This window comes from Erithacus rubecula (genome assembly GCF_903797595.1).
Source record: "Erithacus rubecula genome assembly, chromosome: 17".
Classification (NCBI taxonomy): domain Eukaryota; kingdom Metazoa; phylum Chordata; class Aves; order Passeriformes; family Muscicapidae; genus Erithacus; species Erithacus rubecula.
Window position 1 is genome coordinate 5,991,167 of NC_136669.1, and position 9,481 is coordinate 6,000,647.

The window sequence follows — 9,481 nt, forward strand, 5'->3', positions numbered from 1 at the left end:
CGCCGTGGCTCCCGTCATTCCGCGGGCGGGCGGCGCGGGGCGGCCACGGGGCTGCCGCCGCCGCCTCCCCTCACTGCAGGCGCTGCCGGCGCGGAGCGGAGCGGGCCGGGCCGGGCCCGCCCGGGCCCGCCCGGCCGCCGCCACCAACACCGCCACCATTCCGCCCCTACCTTCCCGTTGCCGGCGGCCCCCAGCTGCCACCATGCAAGAGCTCATCGCCAGCGTGGATCACATCACGTTCGACCTGGAGCTGGCCGTGGAGCAGCAGCTGGGGGCACAGCCGCTCCCCTTCCCTGGCATGGACAGTGCGTGTGGGCTCTCTCCTCCGCGGGGTGCTCGGGCCGGGGCCGTGGGGCCGAGGAGGGGGGGCTGGGCCGGGTGCCTGAGAGGTTTCCAGGGATCTGAGCCTCTTCCTCAGGTCTTGTCCGTAGATCCACCAAACTTCCGCTTTCCCCGTGAGATTTCTGTCATAACCCAGATGTTTGTCTTTTCTACTTAGTGAAATCCATAGTTACTGCTGGCCAGGCTGGAAAATTAAAGTTGAGATGGGACCGTGAATAAACATCACTCTCCTGCACAGTACTTTATATTTTCTTTTTCATTCCCATTTTGTAGATGAGGTATTTCAATGGGAAGGGTCATCATCTTTAGGTCTATCCTTAACTGACTCTCTAAATCTTTTCCTTCATTCTGACAGACTCAGGAGATTTACAGTTTGCTGAATTTTTCTGGCTGAGTTACTAAACTTGTTTAACTCCCTTGAATGTCCCTCTTTGTCAGAATAAACAAGGTCTAACATGCTAATGGTTGTTTCAGGTAGTTCTGGTAAAGAAATAGAAGACTTTAAATGCCGTGGTTACAAATACAGGGTTCAGAAGTTGGGCTTCAATCATCCCTGTGGGTCCCATCCAACTCAGGATATTCTGTGATATCACTGACTTAACAGCAGAGGAGAACCCAGTTGAAAACTTAAATAGCTGAAAAGCTACATAAGCACCTCCAAATCTGCAAATTCCCCTTGCTGTCACTCAAGAGGAAAACAGATATTTTTGAACGCCAGGCTTTAACAAGGAACTCCTGCAGGAAAGCAGATTCCCCAAGCCAAAGTGTTACTTTCCTCTTGATGCTGGAGATCAGATTTCTTTCCAGGGCAGGAAATATTATGAGAGTTGTCATGAAGCTTTGTTAAAAAGTAAATAATGTTTCCTTGTTCCCTCCACAGAATCGGGCGCAGCTGTCTGTGAGTTTTTTTTAAAGGCGGCATGTGGAAAAGGCAAGTTGTGGGGAATATTGGAAAAGGCAATTATTCTTATATGATGGGGGGATGAAAACAGATTTTCCAGCACTGTTTATAGTGCTCTTATTTTGTAAAGCTGAAAGATAGAAGAGAAAACTGAAGGATGTTGGAATATCTGCAGCAGTTGGGAAATAATGGTATTTTTTAAGCTGAGAAGTAAATAAGCAAAGCTATTTTTAAAGGAAAGTTTGAACTCACCACAAGCAGACTTTGCTGTGAATCTGCCTCTTAGTTGCTGTGGTTTGTAGTTACCAGGATTAAAAGCTGGAAACTTTGTTGTGAAGCTCATTAGAGGGTACCACAAGACTGTTTTGGAACTCCCTGTTTTGCTGTTATCACTTAAGGCTAAAATCATAGGTGATGTCTTCTGAAATGCCTCTTGCAGAGGGGTTGCTGTTGCCCTGTGTGACACATTTTAATTGTTCTTTTTTCCCTTGCCCCACCCATCCCTCTACAGGAGGCATGTGCCCATTCAGACACATCAGTGGGGAAAAGACAGTTGTTTGTAAACACTGGCTACGAGGACTGTGCAAAAAGGGAGACCAGTGCGAGTTCCTGCACGAGTATGACATGACCAAGATGCCTGAGTGTTACTTCTACTCCAAATTTGGTAAGCAGCTCCTGCTTAGCCTTCTTTGCAGGTGTGGGAATCTGAAGAAGATCCCTCCTCAGAGCATTACATTCTTCTGTGTCTGATGTTACATTGATGTTTTTCCAGATCTACTTCACCTTATTATCCACATAAATGTGTGATATATTGTAGATGCCTTCACTTGACTGCTCATCTCTTGCAGGAAGAGGGGGGAGACTGCTGGTTTTACTGCTTTTTTTGCCTTAAGTTCACTTTTTTTGTGATATGAGATGAGTAGGCTGAGCAGCTGGTCTTTGCATCACTGATTTTGGGGAGCTGATAAGCAACAGAGGGTATGGGGTGCAAAACTTTTGTGCACTTGCTTTCCTGCTCTGGAGATCTGAACATAATGAGACAACTTGGTGCCAGAAACTTACAGTCTTGTAGGTTTCCTGGGATTGAGATTAGTGTGCAATTTATAGTTTCTCCACACTTCTGGTGCACTAAATATTTGGGTTTTGTTACCATGACTGCTCTTTCAAATTTACTTCCCCCATTATTTTTAAAAACAAATAATCCAGTCTGGTAGAACTTGGCTCAGCAGGGGTGAGTCCTTGGAGCTCTTCATGGAGGTTAAGGCAGGTTAAGGTGTTGTGCCTGAACTTAAAAATGTTGGTAACAGCTCTGTGGGAGCTACATGATCCAGCTAATGTTTTGAGAGTCATTTTGATCTCAAACCTGCATAATTGACTGAGAAGTGTGTTTGCCTTTGCTACAGGGGAATGCAGTAACAAGGAATGTCCATTCTTGCACATTGACCCAGAGTCGAAGATCAAAGACTGTCCCTGGTATGACAGAGGCTTCTGTAAACACGGTATGTGCCTCCCACAGCTGCTGTTCCTGTGGCTGGAGATCAATGGGGGAGTGTGGCTGTTCCATCCTTGCATGATCTGCTGGGATGTGGATGTGCTGGATGTGAACTGCTGAGCTTTGTGTTGCAGGTCCCCTCTGCAGACATCGGCACACTCGGAGAGTCATTTGTGTGAATTACCTGGTGGGATTCTGTCCAGAGGGGCCTGCCTGTAAATTCATGCAGTGAGTATGTCCCAGGCCTGCCCTGCAGCCTTGTGGTTCCCTTGTGGTCTGGTACATGTCAAATGAGGGTGCTCCCGTGCTTCCCAATGGTTTGGAGATTTGCCAGTGTTTAGTTGGGCCAAATTTGTACTGATTTGAGGTTGGAGAAAGTATTTACAAGAGCATGTAGTGACAGGACAAGGGGGAATGGTTTCAAGCTGAAAGTGAGTAGGTTTAGATTAAGCATTAGAAAAAAATTCTTCCCTGTGAGGGTGGGGAGGCCTTAACACAGGTTGCCCAGAGAAGCTGTGGCTGCCCCATCCCTGCAAGTGTCCAAGGCCAGGTTGGATTGAGCTTGGAGTAACCTGACATAGTGCAAAGTGTTCCTGCCTGTGGCAGGGGGGTTGGAACTGGATGAGGTTTGTGATCCCTTCCAACCCAAACCAGTGTAGGATATGGGGCAGGGCCTCTCCAGGTAGTTCTCAGTAAGACTGGCATAGGTGATTAGGTGCCATCAGTGCAGTGGAATCACATGGATTTATATTCCAGAAGGCAAAGGGATGTGCTACACATATGTAAAGAAAAGAGGGGAGGGGAAGGTTTCCTGTGAGCCAGATTTAATTTGCTGAATGTTTTGTTGTTTGGAGTTACTTGACTGAGTTGATGATAAAATGTTGGCATATGATATGAGAATCAATTTTCTTGTTTCCATCTAAACCAGCCCTCGGTTTGAACTGCCAATGGGAACCACAGAGCAACCACCACTGCCTCAGCCAACACAAACACAGCAAAAGGTACCCAGATCCCCTGCCCCCCCACACAGCCACCCTCAAACCTCTCCCACAATGCTTTAAAATAGAATAGGTTGTCAAGTGGTCAAAATTGGGCACCCAGGCTCTTGGGTCTGAAAGGGAGAATTAAGCAGTGAGCAACTCTTAGTGCCATTATAGTGATGAAACCCCACAATTGTTCCAGCTTCACATGGAGATCATGTCACAGAACACTCCCACGCTACACAGGAGCACATCATATGTGGTTGTGCAGCAGTCTGCCAGGTTTTGTAATCAGGGTGACATCCCTCCTTGATGACAATGATATTTTAGCAGCCTAAACCTACTCTCCAAATCTGCTTTCCAGAGAAAAACAGGATCACTGGGCTTTGTAAGGCTCAGTGCTTGATTTCTTCTCTCTGGTGCTCCAGCTGGCAGAGCACCCACACACAGATTTGGAGGAAAATTGATCATTTGACATATGGGGTGCTCTTTTCCCTTCTTAACAAAACAACAACCACAAAGATCTTTATCCTGGATGCACTTAACGAGTCAGAACTCTTCTCCTACCCAACAGAGGACACCCCAAGTCATTGGAGTCATGCAGTCTCAAAATAACAACAGTGGGAACAGAGGACCCCGGCCGTTGGAGCAGGTCACCTGCTACAAGGTAATGCAGGGGGAGGGCTGAGGAAGGCTGAGGAAGGAAAGCAAAAAGCTTTTTCACAGTGTGAAAAGGTTCATGAATCCTGAGCTCTGCTCAGAAGATATTGTGTGGTGCCTTGGGTACAGCTGTGGGAATCTGCCTTGAGTTCTGAGGTCACTGCCTTGCCAGTCTTGGACTTGCTGGGACAATGACAAAATCTTTAGACTTTGCTGTCTGCTAATAAACAGGAAAACCCTACCCCATAGACAGAAAGGAGACTGCCAAGCTGCACATTTCAAAATAGGAGTTAATAGTAATTTTTTGTCTCATAAGCTGATTTGCTTACACTGGTGGATATAGATTCTCCCTTGTTTCCTGGAAGGTCATTAAAAGTAACAGAAATTAAGTTTACAAAGCTTGCTCAGTGTTTGAGCTGTAAATGCACCCTGTGGTGTCAAATAAAGGAATGAGTGTTCACCTTGGTTGATCACTGAGGAGCACCAGGCAAATTTGGACACAATCAAGTTTCCATCTCCTTATTTTTCCACAGAAGCCCTAGTCACTAGAAAAGGACAGAGAATCTTCCTGTCCCTTTAGCCCTGACAGTTACAACATTTTACATGTCAACTCTGAGCCTAAGGTGCTCGTTTGGGTGAAAATCACTGTTTTTGGAAAGGGTTATTAAATAGCTGAATCCGTTTCACTGTAAACCTTTAAAAGCTACCTATTTTATCTGCAGGTAAATTACAGATCTGAGGAATGCTGTTGCACCAGATACTGGTATTTCTCTTTGTTTGAGTAGCTTTAAGATGCAAAGTCACGAATCTGTGACTTCCTCAAGTTCAGAGGTGCTTTTCTCTGTTTATTCATGAAGATCAGGAGAGTCCCCATGGATATGGTGCATATCAGATGGAGTAGTCTGAGAGGCTGAAATCCTCCTTGTGTGCTGAGGGTTCTCTCCTTTGAAATGCCTTAGAATAACATGGCATCAGGTTACTCCCAGCATAGAAGCAGCTCTTGCTCCAAGGAGTGGTAGCATCCCATAAATCTTGTCCCTCCTGACACCCTCTTTAACTTCATCTTCCATGTGTGGAAAAGCTTCCAAATTGCAGCATTTGCTGGGTGCCTTAACAAAGGCAGCTAGGAGGAAAAGGCTGGAACTCTGCAATAATTCCTGTCTCTCTTTCCCTTTCAGTGTGGTGAAAAAGGTCATTATGCCAACAGATGCACCAAAGGACACCTGGCCTTTCTCAGTGGACAGTGAAGGAGCAGCAGGAGGGTGCAAGGGAGCTGTTACCACTGAGGAAAGGTTTCTGCCTAGCACAATGTCTGGAGCTATTAATCAGGTTGTTTTTTTAATGCCATTACTGAAAGAACTGGTCAGAGGCTGGCTGCTGCTAAGCAACATTTTTGTAATTGTCCCCAACTTTTTTAAGTTTTAACCTTTTTAAAATCGATTTTGGCCTCTGCTTGTTTTCATTGAGCCCTTATGAGAGGTAGATCTAAAAACCAGTAGATAAACCAAGCCCTTACTGGTGTAGCACTCCACATAAACACATCTTAGGCCAGTGTTTCTTTAAAGTATTTTCCTTCTGCTACTTCTCTTTGGAGAATCTGCAGCGTTTCAGCCCTCCCTGTGGAAGCAGGAAGACTGACTGGGAAAACTTAAACACTTGCAATGCCTTCTCCTCAGTGAGGAAGCAGGGTTTCTGCTGTCCTGTAGCTCTTCAAAAGCCAAGTTCTGTTTCCAGGTCAGCCTGGTGAGCTTGTCCTGGTAGCTGGCAAAACCCCTCACGTACATCAGGCAGTAAAACCCGTGTCCACTTGATTTGTTTCTGTGCTTCTTGCTGTACTGAAGGTTAGAAATCAATATTTTGGGAGAGAACTGATCAAGGGGAGAATAAATTTGCATCTCTCTGGTTAGCCACAGTAAGGAAAAATGATGATAGGAAAGCTGCATCTGTGCTCAGTTCCCACTTGCAGAAAGGAGGGAAATGAGCACAGCTTGGAGTAGGAATAGAAGAGCCTTGTCTCAGCCCCCATCATGCAGCTCACACTGAACAGGTATTCCCACACTCTGTAAGTGGAGCTGTATATTCTTATGGAACACTGCTTTTAAAATGTTGGTAGATTCCTTCTGAGAGCAGTTTGTTGTTTTTTCAACCCAAACCCCATTTATTTTGAGATGACTATTTCAAAAGGGCCAATGACAAAATGTGAATTAAAAGAAAAAAATTACCCACAATGTGAGCCTTATTGATTCTACCCCATCTCTTCATTTGCTGCCTGCCTTTATACTTTGTTTTTATTGAAATGTACTGATGGCAAAAGCTGACTGTGAATTTCTTTAAGAGCAAGGTAAATGTGGCTGGATTAAGAGAAGTGACCAGAGCCTGCCTTGGTGTCAATGACTGCAGTTATTTCACCGTGGAAGTTTCAAACCACCAGAACACTGTGCCCCCCTCAAACTGAGCTGTGTGATCTGTATGGAACTGGGCATGTAGAAAAGGAAACTAAAACACTCGTGTCTGATCACCTTCCCCATCGAGTTCAGGAGTTTTTGGACTTCAGTGCCAGTTTTCCAGCACTGAAACCCTTCCTGTAACCACCAAAGCTCCTGGGAGATTCTTCATGTCCCTCAAGGAGTGGTTTTCACTCTCCCTGCTGCTCAGACCAGGATGGTTCAGGTGGGCAGCAGTGCCTACAGGTGCTGGTGTGACTGTGGGGCATGAGGAAGCTCAGAGCTGGGCTCAAACTCACAGATGCTGCTTTAAGCTTCAATTTAAGTCAAGCAAAGTTTTATTTTGATGGATTAAAAGTCTGAAGCTTATTCCCACTCAGAATGACTTCCCAGCTTTGGCAGTTAAAGGAGGTAAAGTTTTGATGGAAATTTTGGGTCATCTGAGGCAGTGACAGGAGAGTTGCAGACTTGTCTCATCTCAGACAGTGCTCTGCAATTATGGAAAACTGCCCAAAACACCTCCAGTCCCTGGTGACAGCCTGACTGAGAACCACAAACACCAACAGGGCACACAAAGCTCAATTATTCTTTCAAATCAAAACACATCCTCTCTGCCCCTTGTCCAGCTTGTCCATAATGGCCAGAAGAAGCAATCCAATGCTACCATTTTCATCAAACAGGAATCAGTTGCCAGCAGTTCCCCCAGTTCATAATATAACTCAAGAGAGCAGCTGCTCTCCCTCTGAACTTACCCTGAGGGGTGAAACTCTCAGAAGACAAACTTATTTGCACAGTAAAATTAACAACTCAATTAAGAGAGTGTCAGCTCAGGAAATGTAAAGTGTATGCACTTTATTATTGGTCACAAGAGAACAGATTTAATATTCATAGTTGTGATGTCTTCTGCCAGGGTAGCTGTGCCAGGAGCTGCACCTTCACCTTCTGATGGTGTTTCAGTGGTATTTCCTCCTGCGGTCATGCTCTGCAGCAAAGCACAGCAAGTTAATTCTGCTCAACTCACAAGAAAAACCCCACCACACCTGAAATTACAGGCAAGAAAGCACTCTGAAAAACCCATGAGCATCTATTTTCTGCATGCTGTCAGGTCAGACAGGCACCAAGGTCTAAACTTTCTTCACTGCCAAGAAAATACTCAGTACACATTCAAGTTTTTTACAGCTAAAAGAAGTTTGTTTGCCACCAATCTTTCATTTTATTTCTAAAAGCAGCAGGTAATTGTTTTTATTCCCCAGGCAACCTTCCAAGCTGCCTGCAAACCCTGAGCCATGGTTTTTACTTACTGACGTGACTGTAGCTCCACATGTAGCTGAGGACAATGTACCCAGCCAGCACCATGGAGATACCCCCGAGGCCCCCCTTCCTCACATTGATGTATTTGTTGTAGTATCTGCTGTAACCTGTGGAGGAGGAAGATTTTTCAGAGCAGCCAGATGAGTTGTGTGCTACCCTGTCAGAGAAGGAAGAACCTGGATTCACAAAAACTTCAGGATATTGGTTCTAATGAAACAACTGAAGGTCTCAGAAGGAAGTCTGAGAGGAGGCAACCTGTTTGTTACTTGAGCAAGGTGATCCCAAGTTAACAGACCTGAGCTTTAAAAAAAAAAAAAAAAAAAAGGGGGGGGGAACCCCATTTTTCATTTTTTTCCTAAATATTGTGACTTTCATGAGCTCAAACTGTTCTGGAATTATCTAATTCTTCCATACATATATATAATACATGTATATAATATACATGCACACATATCATCAAAGGCAGATGCTTGCATTTCACATTTTGTGTTTAAATCTACCTGAATGATATTTGTACCTACAGCAAACGACATTGGTCCCAAGTGATCCATAAGAGTTCTGTCACCTCTTTACCATCTGTAGGAATCAACTCCCTTTTAATAATTTTTTGGTTACTTGTGATGTTGTGAAACTCCAAGATTTTAGGACTAAGGGCACCCCACTACCCCTTTATAAGAGAAGGAATACTGAGAACAAACATCAGCTGAATAAAGCCCACACGAGAAATAAAATTAGAGATAGACGAGATGTTACAGGAGAAACTGCTCTGGGAAGGCAAATCTCGCCCTGCACTGCCAGACACCCCCCAAGCAGCATCGACTCCGGCAGCCGGGGGTTTTTGTGCGCTGCTCTCCCTGGCTCCGCCAGAAGCAACCCGGGACCCGCAGCCCCCTCACCTCTTTGCAAGGCCCCCAAGATGCCGCCGGGGGTGAAGTCTCTCATGGCCAGCCAGGTGCCCAGCTGGCCCAGCTTCACGTCCATCAGCTTGGTGTCCTTGAGGAGAACTGCGGCAGGGAGAGGGAGAGAGCCCGGTCAGCGCGGGGCTGAGGGAGGGAGGGGGCACCGCGGTCACCTTGATCCCCCACACTCACCCGGCGGCTGCGCCATCTTGGTGTGCCGGAAGGGACGGGCCGCGGGGGCTCATGGGAGGAGGGAAGGGCGGGAACCCGGGGGCGGGGCTGGCGCCATGCTGGGTGTGTAACGGCGCCATGCTGGGTGTGTCACGGTGCCATGCTGGGTGTGTCACGGCGCCATGTTGGGTGTGTCACGGCACCATGCTGGGTGTGTCACAGGGCCATGCTGGGTGTGTCACAGGGCCTTGTTGGGTGTGTCACAGGGCCATGCTGGGTGT

The 9,481-nt window shown here is 46.4% G+C and overlaps 2 protein-coding genes across 3 annotated transcripts; one reads left to right on the forward strand and one right to left on the reverse strand.

Moving 5' to 3' along the window:
* Nucleotides 1-22: 22 nt before the first annotated feature.
* CPSF4 (cleavage and polyadenylation specific factor 4) lies at nucleotides 23-6,754 on the forward strand. 2 transcript variants are annotated; one of them, XM_079320486.1, is made up of 8 exons: nucleotides 23-305; nucleotides 1,223-1,273; nucleotides 1,755-1,907; nucleotides 2,647-2,742; nucleotides 2,870-2,963; nucleotides 3,664-3,736; nucleotides 4,290-4,382; nucleotides 5,554-6,754. In XM_079320486.1, the coding sequence occupies exons 1-8, from the start codon at nucleotides 203-205 to the stop codon at nucleotides 5,620-5,622; spliced, it is 732 nt and encodes a 243-aa protein (XP_079176612.1). In that variant the 5' UTR covers nucleotides 23-202; the 3' UTR covers nucleotides 5,623-6,754. The 2 variants fall into 2 exon arrangements, with proteins under 2 accessions (XP_079176612.1, XP_079176613.1); XM_079320487.1 differs by having other exon boundaries at nucleotides 26-305; nucleotides 1,223-1,277; nucleotides 1,758-1,907.
* Nucleotides 6,755-7,656: 902 nt separating this feature from the next.
* On the reverse strand, nucleotides 7,657-9,279 carry ATP5MF (ATP synthase membrane subunit f). The gene is made up of 4 exons (XM_079320496.1): nucleotides 9,222-9,279; nucleotides 9,027-9,134; nucleotides 8,121-8,237; nucleotides 7,657-7,801 (listed from the first exon to the last, which is right to left on the reverse strand). The coding sequence occupies exons 1-4, from the start codon at nucleotides 9,235-9,237 to the stop codon at nucleotides 7,773-7,775; spliced, it is 270 nt and encodes an 89-aa protein (XP_079176622.1). The 5' UTR covers nucleotides 9,238-9,279; the 3' UTR covers nucleotides 7,657-7,772.
* Nucleotides 9,280-9,481: the final 202 nt, after the last annotated feature.

Excerpts from the sequence above, each read along its gene's own strand:
- CPSF4 (XM_079320486.1), top strand. The coding sequence starts at position 203 with ATGCAAGAGCTCATCGCCAGCGTGGATCACATCACGTTCGACCTGGAG. Across the intron at positions 1,908-2,646 it reads TTACTTCTACTCCAAATTTG|GGGAATGCAGTAACAAGGAA; the intron begins GTAAGCAGCTCC and ends CCTTTGCTACAG. Across the intron at positions 4,383-5,553 it reads AGCAGGTCACCTGCTACAAG|TGTGGTGAAAAAGGTCATTA; the intron begins GTAATGCAGGGG and ends TTTCCCTTTCAG.
- ATP5MF (XM_079320496.1), bottom strand. Across the intron at positions 8,238-9,026 it reads CTTGGGGGCCTTGCAAAGAG|GTTACAGCAGATACTACAAC; the intron begins GTGAGGGGGCTG and ends CCTCCTCCACAG. Across the intron at positions 7,802-8,120 it reads GTGGAGCTACAGTCACGTCA|AGCATGACCGCAGGAGGAAA; the intron begins GTAAGTAAAAAC and ends GCTTTGCTGCAG.